This window comes from Papio anubis, chromosome 1 (genome assembly GCF_008728515.1).
Source record: "Papio anubis isolate 15944 chromosome 1, Panubis1.0, whole genome shotgun sequence".
Classification (NCBI taxonomy): Eukaryota; Metazoa; Chordata; class Mammalia; order Primates; family Cercopithecidae; genus Papio; species Papio anubis.
The window spans coordinates 124,096,375-124,121,290 of record NC_044976.1 but is presented as its reverse complement, the minus strand read 5'-3'; the positions used below and the strand labels follow the sequence as shown (position 1 = coordinate 124,121,290).

At 53.5% G+C, this 24,916-nt stretch overlaps 5 protein-coding genes across 9 annotated transcripts in view; all 5 read left to right on the top strand.

Moving 5' to 3' along the window:
- Window positions 1-5,020: 5,020 nt before the first annotated feature.
- Window positions 5,021-9,579, top strand: S100A3 (S100 calcium binding protein A3). 2 transcript variants are annotated; one of them, XM_009181774.3, is made up of 2 exons: window positions 5,021-8,563; window positions 9,062-9,579. In XM_009181774.3, the coding sequence occupies exons 1-2, from the start codon at window positions 8,423-8,425 to the stop codon at window positions 9,224-9,226; spliced, it is 306 nt and encodes a 101-aa protein (XP_009180038.1). In that variant the 5' UTR covers window positions 5,021-8,422; the 3' UTR covers window positions 9,227-9,579. The 2 variants fall into 2 exon arrangements, 1 of the variants encoding a protein (XP_009180038.1); XR_002516248.2 differs by lacking the exon at window positions 5,021-8,563 and adding an exon at window positions 8,754-8,848 and having other exon boundaries at window positions 9,062-9,179.
- Window positions 9,580-11,027: 1,448 nt separating this feature from the next.
- S100A4 (S100 calcium binding protein A4) lies at window positions 11,028-13,317 on the top strand. Its single transcript, XM_003892667.4, has 3 exons — window positions 11,028-11,158; window positions 12,129-12,284; window positions 13,017-13,317. The coding sequence occupies exons 2-3, from the start codon at window positions 12,144-12,146 to the stop codon at window positions 13,179-13,181; spliced, it is 306 nt and encodes a 101-aa protein (XP_003892716.1). The 5' UTR covers window positions 11,028-11,158; window positions 12,129-12,143; the 3' UTR covers window positions 13,182-13,317.
- Window positions 13,318-14,653: 1,336 nt separating this feature from the next.
- On the top strand, window positions 14,654-19,787 carry S100A5 (S100 calcium binding protein A5). The gene is made up of 2 exons (XM_009181766.4): window positions 14,654-16,872; window positions 19,498-19,787. Exons 1-2 carry the CDS (start codon window positions 16,735-16,737, stop codon window positions 19,636-19,638), a joined length of 279 nt encoding a protein of 92 aa, XP_009180030.1. The 5' UTR covers window positions 14,654-16,734; the 3' UTR covers window positions 19,639-19,787.
- Window positions 19,788-20,640: 853 nt separating this feature from the next.
- Window positions 20,641-22,312, top strand: S100A6 (S100 calcium binding protein A6). Of its 2 annotated transcripts, none has more exons than XM_003892662.3 (3): window positions 20,641-20,948; window positions 21,537-21,695; window positions 22,079-22,312. In XM_003892662.3, the coding sequence occupies exons 2-3, from the start codon at window positions 21,558-21,560 to the stop codon at window positions 22,211-22,213; spliced, it is 273 nt and encodes a 90-aa protein (XP_003892711.1). In that variant the 5' UTR covers window positions 20,641-20,948; window positions 21,537-21,557; the 3' UTR covers window positions 22,214-22,312. The 2 variants fall into 2 exon arrangements, with proteins under 2 accessions (XP_003892711.1, XP_031508826.1); XM_031652966.1 differs by having other exon boundaries at window positions 20,683-20,789.
- Window positions 22,313-22,433: 121 nt separating this feature from the next.
- Window positions 22,434-24,916, top strand: part of LOC108581530 (protein S100-A7) — a 74,495-nt gene continuing 72,012 nt past the window's right edge. For 2 of the 3 annotated variants that reach the window (XM_031652959.1, XM_031652957.1), the window contains exon 1: window positions 22,434-23,830. The gene's annotated coding sequence lies outside the window, so the exon portion shown is untranslated. The remainder of the gene's footprint in view (window positions 23,831-24,916) is intronic. The other variant, XM_031652958.1, reaches the window with a different exon arrangement.

The window sequence follows — 24,916 nt, the reverse complement described above, 5'->3', positions numbered from 1 at the left end:
GCCTCAGTTTCCCTAGTAGCTGGGACTACAGGCATGCACCACAATGCTCAGCTACTTTTTTGTATTTTTAGTAGAGATAGAGTTTCACCATGTTGGCCAGGATGGTCTTGATCTCCTGACCTTGTGGTCCGCCCACCTTGGCCTCCCAAAGTGCTGGGATTACAGGCATGAGCCACCATGTCTGGCCTAGTTCAACTTTCTAGTCTCATATTTTATCATAGGCAGCCAGAAGAAGCCAACTAGTACTTTCATATTCTGCATAAAAATCTCCTTACTCATATCCATAAACTGATTAGGTACCTTTCTGTTTTCCATGTAACCACAGATAACAGTGTTGCCAGACATTCTGCTATTACCTAATAGGATCTCTTTTTTCTAGATTCCAGTAACAATTTCCTCACTGTCCTTCAAATCATTACTAATAATCTTCTAGAGACCCTTCCGGCTTTCACCCATTGCCTGTTCCCAAAGCCAGTGACACCTGTTTCAGTTTTTTGGCAATAGCAACATCCTACTCTTGTAGGTCTTTGATGAAAGATGCAAGGAACCAGCTCATGCTAACTTTCTAAACTTTTTTCTACCACTTCCTCTATCATTACACCTAGGTTTCTATTTGGTCCATATTGCAAGATATGCCATGGTCTGACCAAATATATTGTCATTTCACAACAAAGGTCCCGACTTTCCAGCCTGACATATTGGGTCATCATATCTCACTACCTTCCTCCCTATACTTAGCCAAGTTCACATTTTAGATTTTAGAGGTGGAGTTTCACCATATTGGTCAGGCTGGTGTCAAACTCCTGACCTCGTGATCTGTCCACCTCGGCCTCCCAAAGTGCTGGGATGACAGGTGTGAGCCACTGCGCCCGGCCCCTACATTTTAGATTCTTTTACTTGAGGATTCCACTTTAAAATAGCAAATTCTCTACTAGTTAGGGTTTTTTTCAACTATAAGTTACAAAAAACCTAACTAATGCTAGCGGCTTCAATTGTCTTATACAAGAAGTCTGGAGTAGGATGTTCAGGTTTGATTCAGGGTTCCGGAGATTCCATCTTCTGAGACCCAGTGCCTTTTCATTTTTCGGCCCTTTATTACATATAGGACATCTACTATCTTCCTCATGGCTTGTTGTTTCATGATCACACTATGGCTGCTATACCTCCAGGCCTCACTGTCCATGTTCCAGGCTGGAAAACAGAATAAGGGTGAGGTGCAAAATGCCTTTTCCACAGGAGCCTTTGCCTTTTTATAATGATAGAAGTGTCCTCCCCTAGAGACTTCCACTTATATCTTTGGCCTTAACTGTGTCATTTGGCTAGTCTTAGCTGTAACCAAGTGTTTTTAGCTGACCATGTTGACATCTTAAAAGAAAAAAATGGGTCTTAATAATGAAGAAAGAGGGGATGGATAGTGGATGAGTAATGCACAGTGTTTTCCTGATTTTTTTTTTTGAGACAGAGTCTCATTCTGTCGCCCAGGTTGGAGTGCAGTGGTGCGATTTTGGCTCACTGCAAGCTCCGCCTCCCGGGTTCACGTGATTCTCCTGTCTCAGTCTCTAGAGTAGCTGGGACTATAGGCGAACGGCACTACATCTGGCTAATCTTTTGTATTCTCAGTAGAGATGGGGTTTCACCGTGTTAGCCAGGATGGTGTCGATCTCTTGACCTTGTGATCCACCCGCCTTGGTCTCCCAAAGTGCTGGGATTACAGACGCGAGCCCCCGCACCTGGCCTGAATTGTTTTCTTACTTCCTTGGGAAACTGATCTTTGAGAACCACTTCCAGAGTAGCTCAGATAGGGTCCCCAGAGACAGAAAAGGCCAAGTGGGAAGGCACTGGGACAACTGCTTGTTCTCACTTACGATTCTGCCTTAACTGCACATCTGGGGCTGGTGAGGCAAGGTGGGGCAGGCCCTCAGTGACAAATGGTCTCTTTTCATAGCAATAAAAAGAGAGAAGCCCACCTTCCTAATATGCTGTAGGAAAGGCAGCCAGTAACTATAGGTCAGGGAATCATGATGATGGTAATTAACATTTCTATAGCAGTTCTCAAAGTTCCTTTCATGCACACTGTCATTTCAGCCTCATGGTAACCCTGAGAGGAGCTATCATTAGGCCGTTTTTACAGATGAGGAAACTGAGAGGAAGCAGCATCTGTCATTCGTGGAGCACTCCCTCCAGCTAGGCACTCTGCTAGGCCTACTCAAGCGTCATCTCATTTAATCCTTCGGGCAATTGGGCGAGAGCTATGCTATTAGTTTCTGCATGTCACAGACTGGGAAACAGGCGGGGAGAGGTTAAATAAGGAGGAGCGTCAGGACTTGACCCATGTCTTAAGAAAGGTCCTCATCCCTGTGGACACCAGGATGGCAGTCCGGGCCTTCCTTCCCTTTCCCACAGCCATCTCCAAAGCCTGGGGCTTTGTGTAAGGTGAAGGGGACCCGGATGAGCAGCGTTCAGACTCTCAGTGTCCCTATCCTGAGTCACTGGGGGAAGCAGGCCCCCTTGCTCCTGGTGGATTAGTGCAGTCTGGTTTCTTTTGGACCTTAGGCTCACAACAATTCCTGGCTTCTCTTGGGGCTCAGGTGCTGGGGCTGTTTTGGCTGGTGGAGACTAGCCTCAGCTGGCTGCCCCTGGAGCTGGGCAGGTTCTGAAGGAGGCTGATTTCCTTTCCTTCTGGGTGTTTGACAAACTAACACCACTTTCCCAGATGGTTCCAGCAATCTTCCCTTATCCCCTTTCCTCTCCCCAAATCTCTGTGCAGAGGCACAGAGGAGGAGAGTCTAGAAATAGCTCTGTTCAAAGGTTTGTTGGGCCAGTTCTCTCCCACTTCCTCCTAGAACTGCTGCCGGAGGAGAGCCTCCGGAACACATACCTCACCCTGCATCCTGCCCTACTGTCACTTTGGCATTTGCTTTTTTGAATTAATCCCTGGCAGCCTATTAATCCTCCAAGAAAAGAGAGAATGAAGGCAAAGGTGGGCTCTGAGACAAGGGACCAGCTGAAATAGGGCCCCCATGCCCTTGTCTTTAGGTCACTTGATGTCTCCACTGACTCACTGCTCTCATCTATGAATTGGTCACAATCAGTCACTGACTTGGCAGTCAAAAGAAGTAGTAGGTCTAAGTAGTAGGTCCACAGGCCTCTTTGATCTCAGTTCAGATCCTCTTCCTATCTCCCCAGGCTCAGTCCCCAGTTCTGTAGCAAAGGCCTTCCTGGCTCCACACCAGTCCCAGTCATCAAATGCCCCTTCCTATGCCTTCCCTGTATTTGGCTCAGATGATGAGAAAGGAAGCTGATCATTTTGACAAGGTTCATTGGTCCCATGGGGCTATGGAATTGGGGTGGGTTCACCCTGTCTCCCGGGGCCCAGGCCCTTTTGGCACAAGCATGTGGAATATCCAGAAGCTCAGGACACTTTATCTTGTTCCTCCCTGTGGTGCAGAACCAGACACTGACCTTCAGGGAGGCGGTGCAGTTTCCAAGGGCATATGGTGATAGTGGTGATACTGGGGAGACAGAGCCAGGGAGAATAGGTGCAGGGGAGAGAGAGTCAGTGCTGTAATAAGTCCTGCCAGATCGGATAGCATCTGCTCTCACCCTTCATGTACCCACACATGCTGTCCCTACGGGAAGAGAGCTCCTTGCCCTCCAAATATGGTGCACTTCTCAGTGGTCAGCTCCACACCTGCAGTGGGGGAGCTCTGGTTGAGTGGCAAGGTCCTGGGCTCAGCCTGAGTGTGAAGAATTGAGTGTGTGGACACTGGAGGGGGTGTGGGAGGAGGATGGTCCCTCTCCAGGCCTCGGAGGGGTGGTTCATGTGGGATGGATTTGGAACCACTGCAGAAAGGGAGATTCCGGGGAGATGCTGGGGAAGAACTTCCAAACTTCCAGCAGGGCAGAGAGTCCAATCACCCCAAGAAGAGTCTGTGAAAGGAAGGGAAGTTACAGCTCTCCCCTCCACCTGCATGGAGGAGGCAGGACCAAGTGACCTGTTAGGGGAGAGGCTGGTTCTCTCCCTCCCCTCCCTGCAGCCCCCCTTGGGGTGATTCAGTGCCTGTTTGTTGAACTGGACTCAGAGGCCTCTGTCCTGACATTGTCCACAGTAACAGCAAGTAATAGAAAGCACTTTCATGTCGGATTCTCAGGGTAGGAATCTTCCAAACCCATTTTGGAGGTAAGGAAATTAAGGCTCTAACAAGGTAAAGAATGTAACATGTTTGAGGGCAGGTGGCAAGAGGAAGGTAGAACCTAGAGGTTCTTTCCATGACAGTCCGCCAGCCCCAAAGTCCTGTACCTTGACCACTCTGTCCTCCCACCCGACCCCTCAGGCCTCACCTCCCAGAGTGAGCTCCCGCCCTCCCCACAGTCTCAGTCTGAGTCTCTCCCGGGTCTCTCCCAGTGGACAAACCAAGGTGCTGCATCCCAGAGAGGTCTGCCAAGCTGAGAAACGCCAGGGGCTGGTGGATGAGGACATGGGCAAGGAGCCGGGCTGCTGGGCTCTTCCCTGACCACCCACATATTAATAAAGTGCATCGCTCCCCACCATCATCTTCTTTCTCCCAGCTCTGCTTTATTTTTCTTCATAGCATTTATATCAGCAATCTATTAAGCATCTATTTTGTTATTGTCTCTTTTCCCCAAGAGACTGTCATCTCCATGAAGCAGGGACTTTTGTTTTGTTTATGGCTGTACCCCCAGTGCCTCTAAATATTTATACGGAAAATGAATGCCTGCTAGGCCTGCCACTCACTAGTTATGTGACCCTGGGCAAGTTACCCATCTCTCTCTCTCTCCGTCTTTGTTTTTTTTTTTTTTTTTGGACACAGCGTCTTGCTCTGTTGCCCAGGCTGGAGTGCAGTGGCACGATCTCAGCTCACTGCAACCTCTGTCTCCCGGGTTCAAGCAATTCTCCTGCCTCAGCGTCCTGAGTAGCTGGGATTACAGGCGCCTGCCAACATGCGCAGCTAATTTTTGTATTTTTAGTAGAGACGGGGTTTCACCATGTTGGCCAGGCTAGTCTCGAACTCCTGACCTCAGGTGATCTGCTCGCCTTGGCCTCCCAAAGTGCTGTTATTATAGGCGTGAGCCACTGCACCCAGCCTCACCCATCTCTTGATTAACATTTATCAAGCCCTTGCCATGTGCTGGGCACTATTTATTCTACGAACTTTACATGTATTAACTTATTTAAGCCCCACACAAACCTATGAGGTAGTTACTATTATCACCCTCCATCACCAACATATGAGTAAAATTAAGCCCTGAGAGCAGAGGTGGCTGCTTAAGGGAGGTGGCTGGGGGCAGAGCTGGGATATCACAGGCGGGAATAAGTGCTTGACCTAGAGCTGAATTAATTGCTGGTGCACTCTGGACCCCACTTCTGCTGAGTGACTGTCTCTTGTTCTCTGCACCCTACTCCCATATTTCCTGGCCTATAAAACAGGGCTATTCACAGCTCCACCTTTCCTTCCCTCCTTTATTGCTCACTCTTCTCCCCAACAGGGCTCAGTCTCCCAGGAGAGGATGGAACAGGCAAGACTTGGGTGCTGGGGGCCGAGGGCGAGGTCAGAGGTGTCACTGGTGCTCTGGCTGCCTGCACAGGCAGGAAGGCTTCTTTGCCAGCCTGGGAGTCAGTCTCCTTCCTCTTTTCTCTCTCACGCTCTTCTAGGTTTTGGGTTCTCTTCCTATGAAACAGGGAGGAGTTTCTCAAGCTCCGGTGTGAAGGAAAGAATAGAGAAGTTACGTGAAAGGTGTCTGTTTCCGGTAATATGGTGGTCTGGGCCCACTCCAGCTAAAAGCAACAAAAAACACTGCATAGAATTAAATCTTTTCAAAGCATTGAAGAGCCCACAAGGCAGTAAGAAATGAGTAGGTGAAAATCTAAGTCAAAGCAGAATCTGTACTGAGGTCCCCGGTGCCCTGAGGTCATTGGCCAAGCCAAGCCGAACCTGAGCTTTGATCTTGATGGTTTGGGGAGTGAGGAAGACAGAAGTGGAAGCCCAGGGCTCACCCCAGGAGGGGACACAAATGGGTGACCCTTCCATGATGCTGAGACCCCAGAAGGCTACACACTCAAGCTAAAAGCCAGAGGAAATCCCATCCTGCCTCGCACAAGACCTCAAAGAAGGTTATTTTGGTGCTGAGCAGAGCAGGGGAAGAAGGAAAACAGCCCTTAAGGAGCTCCAGCCTCGGGCCAGCCTTCATGTGACTCTAGCCCAAATTCATTCCCATCACCTGGGAAAGGCCAGAAAACTCAAGCTTAGATTGCTGGAAGTGCCCCTGTGCTTCAAAGACATCCCACCCAATGATGTCCCCCAGGGAAGCGAGCAGTTCACAGCCAAAAGCTGTGCTCTGGTCAGGCAAGTTCAGACTTCTCTTCTCATCTGTAAAGGGGAGGCTTAGCCACATGCTCTCCAAGGTCTCCCCGGAATAGAGATTTGTAGGGGTGCAACCTGAGTGAGGCAGAAGTGTGTCCCCACTTGGTATTCTCGGGCCTCTGCAGAGTGAAGAGATGGGGCTGTGATGTGCTGGATAGGCCAGCCTGTCTTCTCCAACTGAACTGGAAGGACTCGGCAGGAAGCTGTCCCCAGTTCCCAACTCTGGGGGAGGGCAGAGGGGGAATGAAAGGGAGTGGTGTCTGAGCCCAGACTGGCCTTTGATGTGTGCATGGATAGGTGGGCAGGTGGGGCCTGTAATGGGGCTGCTGAGGGATCCCTGAGGGCATCCTCAGTGTTGACCTACTTGAGTCTCCCATAATTGCTTCCTTCCTTTCTTGGGAGGCTACAAATAGTGAGGCCCTGTCTCTAAGCTCCTACAGCTGAAACGCCAGCACCAGCGGTGAGTGCCAGCTGCTTGGGTCCTGCCCTAGGTTGAGTGTCAGGGCAGTTTGGGGGACCCCCAATAACCAGCCTGACTCCTGACCCAGGGTCTGGCATTGGAAGCAGAGAGATGACCACAGGTGGGCCTGACAGGGGGAGGGAAGTCAGATATAGTGGACGCAGAGGTTTCCTTGCACAGTGAGGGGCTTTCGGGGAAGTTTGGACTGCGGGGTGTGTAGAGCTAAGGTCTGCCTTGGGGTGGGAGCACTGGGCTCAAGGTTCTGGTGTTCCCCTTGGTCAGGCCCCTCACTTGCTCCTTGCCTCCTTGCTTCACCTCTGAGGCTGCTCATTTCTCAGGATCATGGCCCTTTCCTCTCCTGGGAACCTGGACACCTTGCTCCAATCCTGGGGTGTTTACAATGAATCGAATCCTGGCAGTGCTTGACACCCCCCACTCTCCTTCCCCTATTTTCCTGCCAGCCTCGACCATGCCAGCCATTTGCTCCCAGCAGGGGCCCAGCAATGGGTAAATCTTCAGGGAGAGTGTTGGCCCTGGCTGTCCTGTGCTGCAGGACTCTCGTCCCGTGGGGGAACCGGGAGTGAGTCACTGGGCTAGCATGGAAAAAACTCGTGCCTTCCTGGCCGCCTTCGGGTTTTCCCAGGCTGGAGGCATCATCCCAGAAGGGCGGTGGAAGGGGAGAGTTGAAGTGAGGGGAGGTGAGCAATTCCAGGAAGGGCTTCCCCTCCGATAGAACAGGGTACCCCTATATAGAGCCTTCCTGTTCAAAACCCCCAGGGGTCAGGAGGGTAACCTCAGGGCAGGCGAGTCTCAGATTGGTAAACACCCGAACTGGTCAACTCTCAAGAGATCATCTGGTTCAGGCTCCTGACTAGGCCTTCGAGGTGGGATGAACCCCACCTTACAGATTAGGCCCCGCCCCTGAGACCCAGAGAGACAAATGACTCACCAGGGTTGCACCGCTGGCGAGAGGGAGAGAGGATCCCACGAGTTTTTCTTTTGGATGCAGCTTCCTTGAGTTCAGGGCAGGAGGCAGGATGAGGGGAGTGGTGGTGAGGTGGTGGGGGTGCCTCTCAGACCTGCCCCTCCCTGCTAAGGCCTGGCTTCTCCAAGGGCCTGAGGGCAGAGAAGCACAGGGCCAGGCTCTCCTTGTGCAAGTTCCCGCGGAGGGAGGCTTCTAGGGCATCTCATGGGCTGGGGCAGACTGGGACCGAGCCAGCCCTGGGTGTTGGGGATAAGAAGAGGTGGCAGAGAATCCAGGAGTGCTTAAGGAGCCCCGCAGTGGGGTGTGTGGGTGGTGGGGTGGGAAGCTGTCTCTTTGAGGAATTTGCGGTGATGTTGGGGCAATGAGACCTCCACACGGGGAAGTAACAACAGGACAGCAGGGGGATAAATTAGGAGGGGCTGGTGTGGTCTGGGAGGGCTGCTCAGAGGAGGGGGGAGACTGCGGGGCCTGAAGCCTGATGGAGGTTAGGATGGGTCTGGGAACAGTCTCTGAGAAACACAGAGGGCAGAGGTGAGCAGGGGGGTTGGCCTGGAACTCTGCTGTGAGTCACACCCTTGTTCTGTGACAGTGAGGATGGCCAGGCCTCTGGAGCAGGCGGTAGCTGCCATCGTGTGCACCTTCCAGGAATATGCAGGGCGCTGTGGGGACAAATACAAGCTCTGCCAGGCGGAGCTCAAGGAGCTGCTGCAAAACGAGTTGGCCACCTGGACCCCGGTGAGCAGTTGGAGTGTCTGTCCCCTCCTCGCCCAGTGGGAGGCACTGCCTAGACTCTGCCAAGAGAGACCTGGGGACAAGCATGAGCACAGGACAGCAAGGGGAGGGGGCTGGTTTGTGAGGAGGAAGTGGGAGGGGAGAACTGACATAGCAGAAACCTCAGCTTCCTCATCTATAAAATGGGATGACAATCATCACACCTGCTGCCTTGCAGGGTTGTTGAGAGGACTGAGCGAGAGCACCATGAAGAATGCCTAACACATAGTAGGCACTCAGTAGCAAATAGTAGGTGCTCGATTAATAATCTGAGAGGGCAGATTTGGGAGGGGATTGCAACGGGTGCATTATCAGAGCAGGGAGGTTGAAATTGGCCCTCGGAAGGGTGTAGTTTGGGGTAGGGTGGGTCCACTTGGGAGAGGAGGGAGGGAGGTGGCGTGTGAGGCTGTTCTGCCCTCCTCATCCTACTCCCCCACTCCTCCCCACCCTTCCCTTGCACAGACTGAGTTTCGGGAGTGTGACTACAACAAATTCATGAGTGTTCTGGACACCAACAAGGACTGCGAGGTGGACTTTGTGGAGTATGTGCGCTCACTTGCCTGCCTCTGTCTCTACTGCCACGAGTACTTCAAGGACTGCCCCTCAGATCCCCCCTGCTCCCAGTAGCCTCTGCTCTAGGGGGTGTGCCGGCTGTTGGGGGCTGGGCATGTCTCCCACACTCCCTCCTACCCTCTCGCCTGTACCCCTTTCAATCTGGACTTGCCCAGGTCTTCCGTGATCAGTTAACCCATTTTACCTAGGAGGCCCAGAGATGTGAGGGCTCCTTTCCCGGGATGCCCAGCAAGTGAGGGGTAGAGCCACTCTGGGCCCCAGCCTGCCTGCTGCACCCCTGCGGCCTCCCTTGTGGATGGGAGGAGGCGGGATCTGCTGTGAGGCCCTCGAGGCTCAGCAGAGCGTGCACCAATGAGACCACGATGGGAAAGGGCCTATTTAACTCCTAATAAAACACTGGCATCAGCTTGGTTTTGTTTGATTCTTCTCTGAGGACGCGTCTGCTGAGTTCTTTGCTCCTTTCTGGCCTTTTCTACTGCAGGAAGGCAGCTGAGGGCAGGGGCAGGGGCAGGGGCTCCCCCAGGGAAGTTGCAGACCCTGCAGAAATGCAGTGGCCTCCAGGGTCCAGCAGGAGGGCGTGGGGCCAACACAGGGACCCCTGTCCTCCCTTCCTCTCTCTCTCTCTCTGGGGTCTTTGAGAGAGGACCGCCTGAGTTTCCCCTGGGACTCAGTGCTCACGGTTGGATGACCTGAGGAGGGTGGGGCCGTGGGCACAGTGGGGGTGTTTGTTCCCTGCCCCGGGCTGTGGGAGCCCAGAAAGCAGCACTAATGGGATTAGGTTGTCTGAGGTGTTTACTCCCAGCCAGGAAGTTGTGCCCTGTGTGGAGGGGGAAGGGGATAACTTGAGGCAGCCCCTATCCCTGAAGCCGCAGTCCCCTGAGGGCCTTAACCCCCTACTTCTAACCCTCACTGAGTTTGTAGCCCACCCTGAGAGGTTGGCTCGAATTCTAACTCCCCTATTTCGTGCCATTTCACCTCTAACTCTCCACCCCAACCTGGATTCTTCATTCCTGACACTCATCCCAACTTGAAATGGCCCCTCCTAATACCCTCTCCGAACCTGAGATCTATCCGTGAGCCCCCACGTGTCACTGCCACTCCATACTCCATCACTACCTCACCCAGGACCTTTCCCACTGACGTTCCTGAAGGGGTCCCAGAGCCTCATTTGGGTGTGAACCTGTTCCCCTCCAGATCCCCCAGCCCCGGCCCTGAGCCTTACTTGGCATGGCAGACAGTACTGGGCATGGAGATCTCTGCCCCAGTTTTTGTTTTTGAGTCTTTATTTTTTTAAGAGACAAGGTCCGCTGTGTTGCCCAGGCTGGAGAGCAGTGGCTTGAGCATAGCCAACTGCAGTCTCGAACTCCTGGGCTCAAACGATCCTCCTGTTTCAGCTTCCTGACTAGCTGGGACTACAGGCTACAGCCACGCTGCCCGTCTAATTAAAAACAAATTTTGTTTTTCCTTTTTATAGAGACAGAGGTCTCACTATGTTGCCTAGGCTGGTCTTGAACTCCTGGCCTCAGGTAATCCTCCCATCCCCCTCCCTAGCTTTTGTGTCACCACATTTCCAGGGCAATCTCCCATCTGTCACCCACCACCCCCTGCATCTTCTTTCCTAGCTCCCTGATGGAACTACTCCCTCCCTGTCCCCCATGCTCCAGGCACAGACTACCCCTTCCTCCACCTCTCTAAAACTCAGGCTGAGCTATGTACACTGGGTGGTGCCTATTGCATCCAGGTCCCTGCTGGTAACTGCTGGGGCTTACCCGTTACCCAAACAAGAGGCTTGGTTGCAAGGCTGGGCTGGTGGAGGATGCTGTGGCACTTAACACATCAGCCCACAGCAGGAAGGCAGTATCCACTCTCCCCTGTCCCCTGCTATGGGCAGGGCCTGGCTGGGGTATAAATAGGTCAGACCGCTGGGCCGTCCCCATTCTTCCCCTCTCTACAACCCTCTCTCCTCAGCGCTTCTCTCTTGGTTTGGTGAGTTGTGTTGGCCTGACTGGCATGCAAGGGGTGTCAGAGGCCAGGGCTGGGGCAGGAGAAGGGGAAGCTGGTGGGGGCCAGATGTGCTAAAGAGATCCAGATGTGAGACTCTGATGTGGAACTCTGGGTAGAGTGTGTGCGTGGGTGTGCATGTGTGTGGGTGTGCATGTGTGTGGGTGTGCATGTGCACACACACACGTGCACGTAAGAGGGAGGAAAAAACCAACAGAAAAGCGAGCAAGTGGCTAGATTTGAGCTCTCCAGGTGCTTCCGAGATGTGGGCTTGCACATGCTGTTGCTATAGTATGTGTTGGTATGTATGTGCCCATGGGTATTTGCACTGGCTCATGTTTGCTGGGTTGCGCACTCAGGAGCAGGAAGCAAAGGAAAGGCAGAAGGCAACTGTGGGCGTTCGTCTGGTGGTGTGCCCCATGAGCCTCTGCCCTGCACGCAGCAGCCCAGCTCAAGAAGGAGCGTGGCCTCTCCACCTTCTCTTCCAACCCTTGCCTCTGCCATCTCACTTTGCCCCTCCCTACGCTGAGCACTAAGCAGCTGGTTTTTTCCGCTGCAGGCCCCTGGGCAGGCCTCCAGCAGCCGCACCCAGTGCTGGGAGGGAGAAGAATGGCCAGGGCGGGGCCTTTGTGGCTGAGCCGTGGGAGTGGATAGACTGAGCGAGGGATGGAAAAAATGCTGTTGTTGAGGCGAGGCCTGGGAGGCCCTGGGAGCTTGCTGCCTGAATCTCCAGAGCCTGCGCAGTGGGCTCTGCAAATGTTCACTGCCCAGAGCATGTGTTCCCCACTGTGCACACCCTCCCCGCCAAGTGCTGGGCCCACTGCTCTGGGCTCCCCCAGGGAGGGAGCAGAGTCTCGCCAAGTGCTCCTGGAGGGATGGGAGGGGAGCCTGGCATTCTGAACACATCTCTGAGGGGTGGGGTAAATAAGAGGGTCTCTGTGCCTCCTGCTCCCAGATCCTGACTGCTGTCATGGCGAGCCCTCTGGAGAAGGCCCTGGATGTGATGGTGTCCACCTTCCACAAGTACTCGGGCAAAGAGGGTGACAAGTTCAAGCTCAACAAATCAGAGCTAAAGGAGTTGCTGACCCGGGAGCTGCCCAGCTTCTTGGGGGTGAGTGAGTAGTGCTTGAGTGTGTCCCCACGTGGGGCATTTCCCACAGAGGAGGGCAGCAGTCTTGCTCTACAGCATTAGCTACAGAGGGCATCTATCAGTGGGGTGACTGCCTGGGGTGGAAACACATTGAACACCACCGCTCACTAACTGGCCCCATATGCTGAAAGAGGGCTGAGAATGAATGTGTCAGACACTGCCAGATGCTTTGCACAACTTAACTGAAGGGAAGACTAAGCTCAGAGTGCTAAGTAACTTCCCAAGGTGGTCAGTGTACACAGCTGCCATCTGGACCAGGACTGTCTGACTCTTGTCATCACGCCAACAGTGGACACTGTTTGAGTTTCTGTTTGGCTTGTAGATGTGAAGACACAGATGTGGAGATGATCACAGGCCTGCAGACATTCCCCTCAAACAATAACAATGTATATTTGTATCAAACATAATACAATTTACATATTGCTTTCATGACTATTACTACCTCATCAGATTATTAGAGCAACCTTGGGTGAAAATGTAGTGGTTCCGTCATTTTTCCATTGCACCAGGTACTCAGACTTCCTTATCCAAGGAGTACCTTCTCCATCCTAGCTTAGCCTTGAGGGTTGGAGTTCCAAACTGGACCTCCCAAAGGAGTCTCCCTGAACTCTGGTCTGGGAGTAGAAACTGGGTCTGGTCCTGGCTCCCCCTACTGGGCTTCTGTTTTCTATCTGTAGCCTCTTCTCCCTCCAGAAAAGGACAGATGAAGCTGCATTCCAGAAGCTGATGAGCAACTTGGACAGCAACAGGGACAACGAGGTGGACTTCCAAGAGTACTGTGTCTTCCTGTCCTGCATCGCCATGATGTGTAATGAATTCTTTGAAGGCTTCCCAGATAAGCAGCCCAGGAAGAAATGAAAGCTTCTCTGATGTGGTTGGGGGTTCTGCCAGCTGGGGCCTTCCCTGTCGCCAGTGGGCACAGTGCCCCACCCTGGCTCCTTCAGACACGTGCTTGATGCTGAGCAAGTTCAATAAAGATTCTTGGAAGTTTTGAGGCTGATGGTTTGAGAGACTCTGGGGGCATGGGTTGGGGGCTGAGAGAGATGTTGTGGGGTGGTGGTGGGGAGAGCTGAAGTTTTATGGAGAGCAAACCAGTGAAGTCAAGGGAGGGATGCAGGATGACTAAGAGTGTATGCACAGGCAATAAAGTTCACTCAATGAGGTCAAAGCTGAGAAGGGGACCCCATAACCACCCCCTTGCCAAGGTTTGGAAAGCTCCAGCTGTGGGATCTCAGCCAGCCCACTTACCCCTCCCACCTCTCTCCAACCTTGCCTCTGACAGGATCTTGAACCGAGGCTGGAATTGAAGGTCCCATCTGTTCCTGGCTGGGGTCTGGAATGGAGTTTGGGTGTCCTGGGAGGAAGTCAGAGGGAAAAGAATAAGGCTGAGCTGCAGGGAGGAAGTACTTAGGTGACAGTGGGATGGGGAGGAGGGCTGGCACTTAGTGCTGACATTTACAGTCCAGGCTCTGTCCTGCCACCCCCTTCCAGATCCCTGGCTTCAAACCACAGGGATGGATTAATCCTTTCCTGTCTGTGGTAGGATCAGGGAAGGCAATGTGGAGGGAGACCCAGCTGTTTGCAGCAGCATGAGAATACAGGCATTCTTGAATCCACCGTCTCTGCCACAAAGGTCCCTGGATGAGATCTGTTATCAGTCAGGAATCAAGCTCCTTCAGGGAAGGACAGGGAACCTCAGAAGAGATGAGTGGGGGTCAGTGGCTGGGGTGGGAGTGAGGCAAAGGGTGGGAAGGTGACCATAGTTTGGAGACAAAATTCCACATATGTGGAATTTTGATCTGATAAATGAAATTGAGATTATTTCCCCCCCACCCCAGAAAATATGAGGCATGATATTGCTTCCCCTTAAGTAGGTTCAAGGCCAGTGGTTCAAGGGTGCAGTGGTGGGCTGAGGTTAGACTTCAAGGCCCTGCCTGGGTGACACAGGGATCTTTAAGGAAGAAGTGCGTGGAGATCAGGCGCAGAGGCTGGAGGGCTTGGTCCCACTGACCTCCTCTTGCGGGTCCTCTTTCCTCTCATCACGTGGGGCTTTTCTCTCAGGTTTCAGAGGAGTGGGGCAGGTGACTCAGATGTTCCCTCAGGGTTTGACTGCAGAGACTTGGGAGGAATTTCAGTTCAGGAGAAAGTCTGCTGCCTTCCCCTGTCCTCTCCATCCACCCTCCCTGGGAGCACCCTCCCTGGGGCCTCCACCTGCATCACGCTCTCCTTCAGAGATGCCTGCTGCATAGCAACCAATCCCTGCTGCCTCTCCAACCTTGCCAGTTGGGGGTGGGGTGGAGTGGGGAGCAGTGGGGAGACCTCCCAGGCTGGGGTGGGACTGTAGCAGTGACAGGCACTACACCCTGAGCCCAGGTCTGTTCTTGGACTGGTGGTAGAAGTACTGCGGTAGAACAATGTCTGAGTGTCTTCTGGGATACAGGGAACTTCCCTGGCCCCTACTCCCTCCTTGACTGCAACCTGAGCCCGAACGCCCCTCCCCAATCCACAACCTCTACCTCAGTGCTGGGCCTTAGCCCTTCGCTGGGTGCCTTCCCCATTCCTGATTCTCAGTCCTCCATGCCAAGAGCCTCCGACAAGCCTTTCCTGTGAAAAGCAGTGAGGCCTAGAAGAAATCATTCATTTAAAAGCCCTTTAAAAACCTCTGGGTCCATATTAGCTCACGACCTTGACCATATCCTTCGCAGAAAATATCTTCCTCCACTGATCCCCATCTCAAGGGCTGTCTTCTCTGCTTCTGGAGTGGGTGGCAGGATGGGTGGGAGGGTCCTGATGCAGAGAGCTTCCTAGGACACGGGGAGATGGTGCCCTCTGTTTGGCCCACACCTCCGAAGTTTTCTTTCCAGGACAACCTGGTTTCCCTTCTTTGGCTTATTGTTCCATCAGATTTCAGATTGTGAGTTCTGATTTTTGGTCAGAAGAATAAAGTTTCTGGGATTGGGGACGTGTGTGCTATGGGAACTCAGTGTGTCCCCAGCCCTTGTTTGTAAACAACGAAGGTGAGATTGGCAGAAGGGGTTTCTCCCCAGTTCCATCCTGGGAGGCTCTGACGTGAGCATCCCCAAGTCCCCAGCCCCTTCCCATGGGCCCTTTACTTTCCCCTGGTTTCCTGGGGACAGAGAGCAGGGGAATAAAGTCAGAAGGCAGTGAGAGGGAGCTGTGTCTGCTGCCTGGATTCTCTGGGCTCACTCCCACAGTGGTAAGTCCTTCCTTCTTATGTCCCTGTTTGTCTGCTATCTGGTGGATCACACTGGATGGTGAGGGTGACGAGTGGTGGTGACCTCCACCAAGGAGGCCTGGCCCCACAAGCGGGCATGCACTCGGGGAGGAAACGGCAGAGCCTTTGGAACTTCTTGAGAAATGGCTCTGGGGTGGAGGTGGGGGTCCGGACTGGCCAGGATGCTCCTGCAGGTGCACAGAGGCCTTTGCCTTCAACTGCGGCCCCAGTTGAGTCTCCTTGAGGTGGGAGAGGCTGAGGTTTTGGGTGGTGGGAGAGGAATGATGGGTCTGGTTTAAGAATGGCAGGGAGGGCTTTGGGCTGGAGGTGAGGACAGGATTAACCTGCAGTCCTCAAGTTCTGTGGGTGTTGCCTCCTTCCTCCCTGAGGGGGAAGTGGTTTTTAGTCTGAGTCACTTGAGCTCCATCCGTCTCTTCCCTTGGCTGGGGGTGGCTGTGCCATTGGAATCCAGGCCTTTATTCAAGCGTAGCCTCTGGATCCAGGTTTTGGAATGATCCTGGAGATTTCAAGAGGCCCCCTGCTCTCCCTGCCTGCTGGCCTGTCTGTGTGTGCACTGCTCTGGGCCAGAGTCTGGAGACCAGTTGGGCCAGCTCAGCCACCTCCCTGCTGCTCCTTGTTGAGCCCTCATCTCCTAGTTCCAGCCCAGCCCCCTCTCAGCCCTGGACTCTCTCTTTGCCCTGTCCCCCACTTTAATAATGGGACACTCCTCGATATCAGGTGATTCAGGCACTGGGGGAAAGGCTGGTGACTAAGGTGGGAACTGTCTGTGGAAAACCAGTTCCTAGGCTGGAAGGGGCAGAGAGAAAATCGTGACCCTTGATCTGCTCCAGCATCTGCCACCAGGCTTTTTGAGGAGGTCGTCTTGTCATCTTTCTGCCCCGGGCCTCCTTTTCAACAACTCCCAAGCAGGAGAGTCTGCGGTCTGCTTTGGGGGCTGGCCGTTCTCCTTGTACCAGCTGCTCCAGGGTTTGCTGTGGGTCTCACTGTAACCTGTGCTGATACAGATGGGCGCTCTTGTTAGTGGATTTCGGTCTCATCTTGGGTTCCAGTCTCTTGTCTTGGAGGGAGGGGCCTCAGAGGTAGGCTAGTGCTGCTGGTGGCGACTTCCTGAGGAATGGGATCTTCCCCGCTCCCTCTGCAGAGCTGCACACTGTGATGGAGACCCCTCTGGAGAAGGCCCTGACCACTATGGTGACCACGTTTCACAAATATTCGGGGAGAGAGGGTAGCAAACTGACCCTGAGTAGGAAGGAACTCAAGGAGCTGATCAAGAAAGAGCTGTGTCTTGGGGAGGTAGGTGATTGTTCCCTCATCCTCCACCCCAAAGTCTGAGTACTCCCTCTGGGGGACACATACCTACTCCCAGGATCCTCCAGCCTAAGCCAGGGGCAGGGTGGCCAAGGGCTACAGACAGAGACAAAGGAAGACGGTGGGGATTTGGGGCCAGCAAAACTCTAGCCCTCTGTGAAGGAGGATGCGTCAGGGTCTCACTGAGAAGGAGGAAGGGCTGAGTCTGGAGGGTTTAGAGAAGGAGATTGAGCCTTCGATGGTGCGGCTAGGCTTTTGCAGCAGTGGCAGAACCTGTGCTAGGGGTCGTGGGTGGTGAAGGGATGCAGGGTGTCCAGGTCCAGCTGTGTACAACCCAAGGGTAGGGACCCCGCCTGATTCTTCTGTGTGTGCACAGCATGGCCAGGGCTCTCCAATGATGCTGGCTCTCCAACTGAAACTATGTTTACAAGTTACCCTATGTTAACTCGTAAACATAGGGTAGCCAGGAGACAGAACTGGTTCTCACCAGATGGAAGTGGCATGAGGGAGGTGACTGACAGAGGGGAAGGCCCAGGAGGTTATTATAATACAATATCCCTGAGGATAAATATATATATATATATATATATAAATATAAATATATATATATATATATAAATATAAATATATATACATATACATATATATATATTTATTTTTTTTTTGAGACGGAGTCTTGCTCTGTCGCCCAGGCTGGAGTGCAGTGGCATGATCCTGGCTCACTGCAACCTCTGCCTCCTAGGTTCAGGTGATTCTCCTGCCTCAGCCTATTGAGTAACTGGGATTACAGGTACGCACCATCATGCCCGGCTAATTTTTGTATTTTTAGTAGAGATGGGGTTTCACCATATTGGTCAGGCTGGTCTTGAACATCTGACCTCGTGATCCATCCACCTCGGCCTCCCAAAGTGTTGGGATTACAGGTGTGAGCCACTGTGCCTGGCCAAGGATAAATAAGACTCTGTCACCCAGGTTAGAGTGCAGTGGTGTGCTCATGGCTCACTGTAGCCTTGAACTTTCAGGCTCAAGCGATTCTCTCACCTCAGCCTCCTGAGAAGCTAGGACTACAAGCGAGTACCACCACGATTAGATAATTTTTAAAATTTTTTGTAGAGATGGGGTCTCACTATTTTACCCAGGCTGTTCTTGAACTCCTGGTCTCTAATAATCCTATCGCCTCGTCCTCCCAAAGTGCTGAAGTTACAAGCATGAGCCACTGTGCCTAGTCTTATTATTTTTACAGTTAAAAAAATCAGTGCTCAAATGCATCAAATAACTTGCCTAAGGGGGCTGAACTGGAGTTCTGGGCCAGGCCGGTGAATTATCCTCCCTGTTTCCTTTAAAATTTGGCCTGGGTGCCTCTCCATCTATTACACCTTGAGCCCTGGTAGGCCCTCCCAGAAAGAAGGTCCACAGTGTGCCACATGGGCAGGGGACCAAAGCAGGTGTGGGCGTCCCCAGGCCTGATCTCTAGCTTCTGCCATGTTCCCTGCATCCTGGAGTTAATGAGGGCAAAGGGAGAGGCCACGGGTACAGTAGGGGTTAATTACAGAAGGAGAAACGCCCATGGGAGGGCCTGGCAATAACAGGAGCCCAGGCTGGGGACTAGGATCATATCACAGACAAGCAGTTTCCGCCTCCATAAGTCCCAATGTCTCCTGTGAAAACCTGTAGCTGATGGCAATGATGAGGAGACATCAGGATCTGCTTGTCTATATTTTCTTCCTGTTCCACCCAAAGGACCCTGACTCCATCATCGTAGTGGAGCCAGGCTGGGACATCAGAGGACCAGACAAGAGTGCACAACTGGGCTCCAGGCAGGCCTCTTGCACAGCTCTCCTAGCAGCAGAGGGATGCAGTGGCTTCACAGCCCCGGTGCACTGCTCTCATTGAGAGACATTTTGTCTGGGCTTATTCTCACCTAGTCCTTAGAACGGGGAGAGAGTCACTCAGAGACTTGGATAACGCTCAGTGCCACATAATCAGCAAGGTTTTTTTTTGAGAAGGAGTTTCATTCTTGTTGTCCAGGCTGGAGTGCAATGCGCATGATCTTGCTCAATGCAACCTCTGTCTCTCAAGTTCAAGCGATTCTCCTGCCTCAGCCTTCCAAGTAGCTGGGATCACAGGGATGCACAATCATGCCCTGCTAATTCCGTATTTTCAGTAGAGATGGGGTTTCACCGTGTTGGTCAGGCTGGTCTTGAACTCCTGATGTCAGGTGATCTACCCGCCTCGGCCTCCCAAAGTGCTAGGATTACAGGTGTGAGCCACCGTGCCTGACCCAGCAAGCTGTTTTTATCAGGTGTTAGTATAAAACCCAGATGATTGTTTATTTGGCTGGGGGACGGTGTTGCAGGGAAGGCAGGATAGGCTAGCATTCCTGCTGTCATTTATTTCCATTCAGGAGTCAGGTCCCTGACCCCCTACTTCATGCCAGGCCCTTGCCTAGGTGTGGGCAGCAGGCAGACTCTGGGGGTCGAGATGCTGACAGTGTCACTGACTCAGCTGGGGCTCACACTGAGGTTTCAGGGTGGGTATGACACCATGCAGTGGTGCGAGGGCAGGGCAGGGGGTGGGGTCTGAGTTGTCCCTCCACCTGGGTCTGTGAAGATGAAGGACAACAGCATCGATGACTTGATGAAGAGCCTGGACAAGAATAGTGACCAGGAGATCGACTTCAAGGAGTACTCGGTGTTCCTGACCACGCTGTGCATGGCCTACAACGACTTCTTCCTAGAGGACAAGAAGTGACCCGGGCTGCCCTCCGCCCTTACCCTCCACCCCTTGCTGCTGACCTTGGCTGCTCCTCTCATGGACCCTCTTTGGCCCCCTGCCCTCCTCTCCCTCCCAGATGGACCCTTCCATGGGAGGAAATAAAGTTTCCATTGCAGGTGCTGGGAGTCTGGTTTTGAAGCTGTCTTATCTACCTTGGCCTGGGGAGAGGGGAGCACAGGAGGGGTCTCTCCTTGAGTGGGTTGAGACAGCCTCTGCCTCTGGGGTTTAGGGTCCTGGGGTTTCACTGCATTCTTCTCCTTCTTTGGTGTGGATGTCTCATTGGTCTTGTCGTGGCTTAGTTTTGCCTGCCTGGAAAACGGGGAAGTCAGGCCAGGCGGGAATTCTGCAAGGATGCAGAGGAAGCTAAGAGGGAAAGTTGCTTTGAGAGGAGGACACTGGGAGGGGTTGGGAGTGGCAGGCAGGCCTGACTTGTGCATAGCTCACCGGAGGCCACCTTGGCAGCACCTTTAGGAAGGGCAAGTCTGGCCTCCACACCAGCCCTCTCCCTCTTCTCCATTTCCCCTTCAACAGCACCCCTCTCATCATCTCTGGGGGCCAATGCTTTCTTCTTTCCCTACCTCCTCTATCGAAATCTTTTCACAGGGGAGGGTCTGAAATAACAAATGGTGCTTACGGGGCTGGGTTCCCGCCTGCATGCACACTAACACGAAAGGTGCTGTAGTGAATGGAATTTGGGGCAGTGAGGGGAAGGCGTGGAGATGTGGTAGGAACTTGTTGCTGGTGGGGGATGGGTGCCATAGATATCCTTTAGACCACAGGCTACTTCCCCTATCTCCTTTGGGGTGACCCTGAGTATTCTCTGCGGAACACCGGAATCCTGTGAGGCGCCCTCCTTGCCCACATTGACGCTGCGCTGGCTCGAGGGTCACATTCACGGTCTGGCAGAGGGAGCAGGTGTGACCGCCGCCGTCCGCCTCCTGCTCCCCTTGCCGAGTCACGTGTCACGAAGAGCAAACTGAGCAAAGTGAGCTGCGCAAATGAGGGGAGACTCGTCGTCACCGGGCGTGCAGTGGCATCTGCTGGGCTCCCCCATCCCGTCCTAACCCGGAACAGCCCCGGGCAGGAGGCGTGGAAAGTCGAGGGGAGAAACCGCGAATGTGTGTTGTGTAAGCCAAGGCGCAGGGTGGGGCGCGGGCGGGACTTGGGCGGGTGGGGTGGGCTTGGCCGAGCCGGCCTCCGGGGCATCGACCGCTATAAGGCCAGCCGGACTGCGACACAGCCCATCCCCTCGACCGCTCCCGTCGCACTTGGCCGCCTCCCTACCGGTGAGTTCTCGCCAGGAGCCCTGGGTACTTCCCAGGGCCAGCCGTCCTCACGCTGGGGCTCCAGCCATCCCCTGCCCCGTCCAGCTGCTGGATCCAGACTGGGGCCGTCTGTGGCGCTCCCCCGCTGGAGGGATAGTCAGAAGCAGCAGTGCTGTGCCAGGCAGGCCTTGGGCTAAGGGATCCCAATGGGGTGTGCTCTTTTGGGGTGCGGAAGGGAGTGCCCTGGGTGTGTCATTGCCACCACGTGTGGCCCTGTGAGGCTGTGCTTAAGCTGCCTGTGCAGCCTCTATCCCCTTCCCCTGCCCAGCCATACTCCCTAACTTCTGGATCCCCTGAAGGACAGTTCTCAGCTGTGCCCAAAGCTACTGTTCCTATATGCTTCTTAGAATCCTTAAGCCACCTCTCCTGCCTTGACCCTAGTCTTCTCTCTCCTTCCCCTTCAAGTCCTGGGCTGTCTCCTGATGCCATTGTGTGTGGCCTGAGACTGGGTGGTTCCAGAGGGGTCGGGGCTAGTGCAGGCAGCATTATTGGGCGGTGTGGGTGAGAAGTCCTTGCTCCCATGGCACTGACAAGGCCCTCTGCTGCCAGCTCCAAGTCCAGCCCTCAGCCATGGCATGCCCCCTGGATCAGGCCATCGGCCTCCTTGTGGCCATCTTCCACAAGTACTCCGGCAGGGAGGGTGACAAGCACACCCTGAGCAAGAAGGAGCTGAAGGAGCTGATCCAGAAGGAGCTCACCATTGGCTCGGTGAGTGGCCTCCTCTGCAGGACCCCTTTTCCCACCCTTGTCCTTTGGAAGCAGGATTAGGGGAGGGAGAGGTGCCAGGTGCATCTGACTCACATTTACCCACATTCTGAGGCCCTGGTCCACATGTCTTACTGAGCTGTAGACCCACTCTCCCAGAGGGTAGGGGATGCTCCCAGTCTGATATCCATCGCTCCAAATGAGGGCCAGTAACTGAGGAGTAGCTGAGGAGAAGTAATGCCAAAGTGAAACTCAAGGTGGACATAGGTCCTTGGTGATGAGGGAGCACAGATCCACTTGCAGAGATGGCTGCCTGGGAGGGGGAAGCAGAAGAATCCAAGATTGTCATCACCACTGAGTCTGGATTTCACATTCTAACACGTTAGAAGCTGCAGGATGCTGAAATTGCAAGGCTGATGGAAGACTTGGACCGGAACAAGGACCAGGAGGTGAACTTCCAGGAGTATGTCACCTTCCTGGGGGCCTTGGCTTTGATCTACAATGAAGCCCTCAAGGGCTGAAAATAAATAGGGAAGATGGAGTCACCCTCTGGGGGTCCTCTCTGAGTCCAATCGAGTGGTGGGTAATTGTACAATAAATTTTTTTTTTGGTCAAATTTACCCTTGTGTCCTGGTTTCCGAATTATTTCTGTTCCTCCTTGACTTAGTGGGGCACCAGCCATCAGAAGATTTGCTCATAGTCAACCTCTGAAAATGACTCATTGACTCGCCAGGCCAGGGGACACACCCTGACAAGGCTCCCTCTAGCACATAAGGTGCCTTTATGTGAATGAGGAGAGATGCCCCTCTTGGCAATGCCATCCTAAGGAAAGCCTCAAGTGGTTTCCAGTAGAGAGTGTCCTGGGATGAGCTTGGAGATGGAAATGGTCCCTGGGCTGGGATGTGATGGGGTTTGGGGACCTGGAAGTGGGGCAGAGATAGTCCCAGAGGCTCCCAGATGAGTTTTGCTCTGGGTGTGGCAAGAAGGGCCCTGGGGTGGGGCAAGTCCCCTTTCTCACCACAGTGCAGGGGGCAGATAGGACACATCTGAGATGCCTGAGGCTTGGCTGGGGGAGTTTCCTAGACCAGTGAGGACGCTGTGTGACTGAGTCTACTGCGGCTGCGCAGGTCCCAGGTGGAGTTGGGGAGGCACACTCTAGGAGTGTGTCCCTGCATTCAGGGATGAGGGCCTTTTTGTTGGAATGGTGGTCTGAGGAGCTGGCAGCTGCACCAACACGTGAACCAGGGGGTGCTCAGTAATGGGGCGGGGTGTCTCTGCAGCCTCAGCATAATGACTCATTCGGCACTTCCACGGGATCCCAGCCTGGATCTCAGCCCCATCAGAGAAGATGACTAATTGAATTATTGTCCATCGTCTGCATTAGTGTTTTCAGGCAGGAGGGAAGAGGGTAAGGAGGGTAAATGCTGTTTCCGGATGATGCCACATCATTCAGCCTCTCTAGGCCTAGTCCGAGCTGGGCAAGTCCACCTCTAGCTCCTGGGGAAGAGATCTTGACTTTAGATGGAGACCACATCCTTCCGTCCCTCTCACCTCCCCCACTTCCCTTGGGGGTCCAACTTTGTGCAATTAAGTTGTCTTCTGAATCCACTGGGTGGGGATTGGTAAACAGCTGGGAGCCGCACCTTCTTGGAGCCCCTCCTTCTCTATTGCCTCCCCTGTCCTGCAGGGAGAAGTCGCGCTGTTGGCTGCAAGAGACCGGGGACCGAATTCCCCCTCTGCACAGCCGTGCCCAAGCCTTGGTTCTATTCAGCTCCCTCTGGAAAAGTACGCACTCCTCAACCCCTCCCGCGCCCCGCTAGGTTCCCGCCCTACGCCCCTTTCCTCCCCCTTTCTTCCAGTTCCTCGCCGCCTGTCTTCCAGTGGCGGACAACTTGGGGCTCGGAGCGAGCGCCCTCCTGTGAGCAGAGAGCAGCAGGCAGTGGGGACAGTCGGGCTGGTTTTCTTGAGCCTCTGGCAGAGGCCTGCCGTAGGTCTGTGGCCTGGCAGTCACCGAGTCCTTAGGAAGAGGAAGACAGAATAGGGCGCCCCGGGAACGTCAGGGTAGGTGATCCTTTGGCTCCCGGCAATCAGCCCTAGAATTAAGCAACTTAGCTTCACAATCGACACACCTACCACAAGTAAGTCCATGAGGGAAAGGCGGTCCCTTTGTAAAGACAAATGGAATCTGAACCTGAACCCTGCGCCTCCCCTCCCCCACCTGCAACTCTTCTGCAAGGCTGGAAGACCTTCGTGCAAATAAATGCTGCCTGCGGAGAGGGAAGAGGAAGCCCGTTGCTGCGGGGAGGGGATGCTCAGGCAAGGCAGTCCGCCGGGCGTTCCTGGGGAGCTCTGGTGGGTGGGCAGGCCACCGGTGCAGGGGAATCAACACAGGTGCACGGTCCACCTGCTAAGTAAACAGGCGTGTCCTTTCGTTTCTGCTTCTCCACAGTGGTGGAGGGGAACGGGAACATGGATTTCAAGAATAAGACAAAAAACAAAACAAACAGCAAATCTTTAGGGGTATAATTTTTAAGTTTTTTTTTTTTTGGCAGGGGAGGGGAGGGAAGCAGTATTTACAATGGAATATGGTAGGTGCAGCTGTCAAATGGTGGAATTGGGTGTGGAGAGGTGCACAGACTGGACATTTTATTGCTCCAACCAACTTAAAGTTGTAATTGAATCCTTTTAGCTCACTGTTGAGTATGGTGTGGGATGGGGAAAAGTTAGGATGTGAGCTGAGGGCTTCGTGAGAGGTCACTTTACTTTTCTGAAGGTTGAGCAGTGGGAGTGGCTCTACATCTCTCCACTTCCTTCAGCTGAGGTCAGCCCATTACTGACATTAATCCTACAATCTAACCACCCTAACGCCGGTGAAGCCGCAACAGCAGCACCACAGACCATCTCTGTAAGCTGGGGCGGGCCCCAGGTAAGGGGGTTTAGGACTGAGTTACAGGAAGTGGCTCTCTGTTTTTTGCCAAGCAAATAGGAAATTGTCAAGAATAATGCCACCATCTTTGTATAAGACCACACTTGTATAGCAACTTCGTTTTCATGAGGTGCCTGTCATAGCCATTGTGTCTGGTCATCTTCAGAAGATTTATGTATAGTATGTATTATTTTATTTTAATAGAGACTGTTTCTCTCTGTTGCCCAGGATAGAGTGCAGTGACACTATCATAGCTCACTGCAGCCTCCAATTCCTGGGCTCCAGTGTTCCTCTCACC

What these genes read in the sequence shown, in the direction of transcription:
- S100A3 (XM_009181774.3), top strand. Translation starts at nt 8,423, where the DNA reads ATGGCCAGGCCTCTGGAGCAGGCGGTAGCTGCCATCGTGTGCACCTTC. An exon ending in AGTTGGCCACCTGGACCCCG is followed by an intron (nt 8,564 to 9,061) that starts GTGAGCAGTTGG and finishes TCCCTTGCACAG; the next exon opens with ACTGAGTTTCGGGAGTGTGA.
- S100A4 (XM_003892667.4), top strand. Translation starts at nt 12,144, where the DNA reads ATGGCGAGCCCTCTGGAGAAGGCCCTGGATGTGATGGTGTCCACCTTC. An exon ending in AGCTGCCCAGCTTCTTGGGG is followed by an intron (nt 12,285 to 13,016) that starts GTGAGTGAGTAG and finishes TTCTCCCTCCAG; the next exon opens with AAAAGGACAGATGAAGCTGC.
- S100A5 (XM_009181766.4), top strand. Translation starts at nt 16,735, where the DNA reads ATGGAGACCCCTCTGGAGAAGGCCCTGACCACTATGGTGACCACGTTT. An exon ending in AAGAGCTGTGTCTTGGGGAG is followed by an intron (nt 16,873 to 19,497) that starts GTAGGTGATTGT and finishes GGGTCTGTGAAG; the next exon opens with ATGAAGGACAACAGCATCGA.
- S100A6 (XM_003892662.3), top strand. Translation starts at nt 21,558, where the DNA reads ATGGCATGCCCCCTGGATCAGGCCATCGGCCTCCTTGTGGCCATCTTC. An exon ending in AGGAGCTCACCATTGGCTCG is followed by an intron (nt 21,696 to 22,078) that starts GTGAGTGGCCTC and finishes CTAACACGTTAG; the next exon opens with AAGCTGCAGGATGCTGAAAT.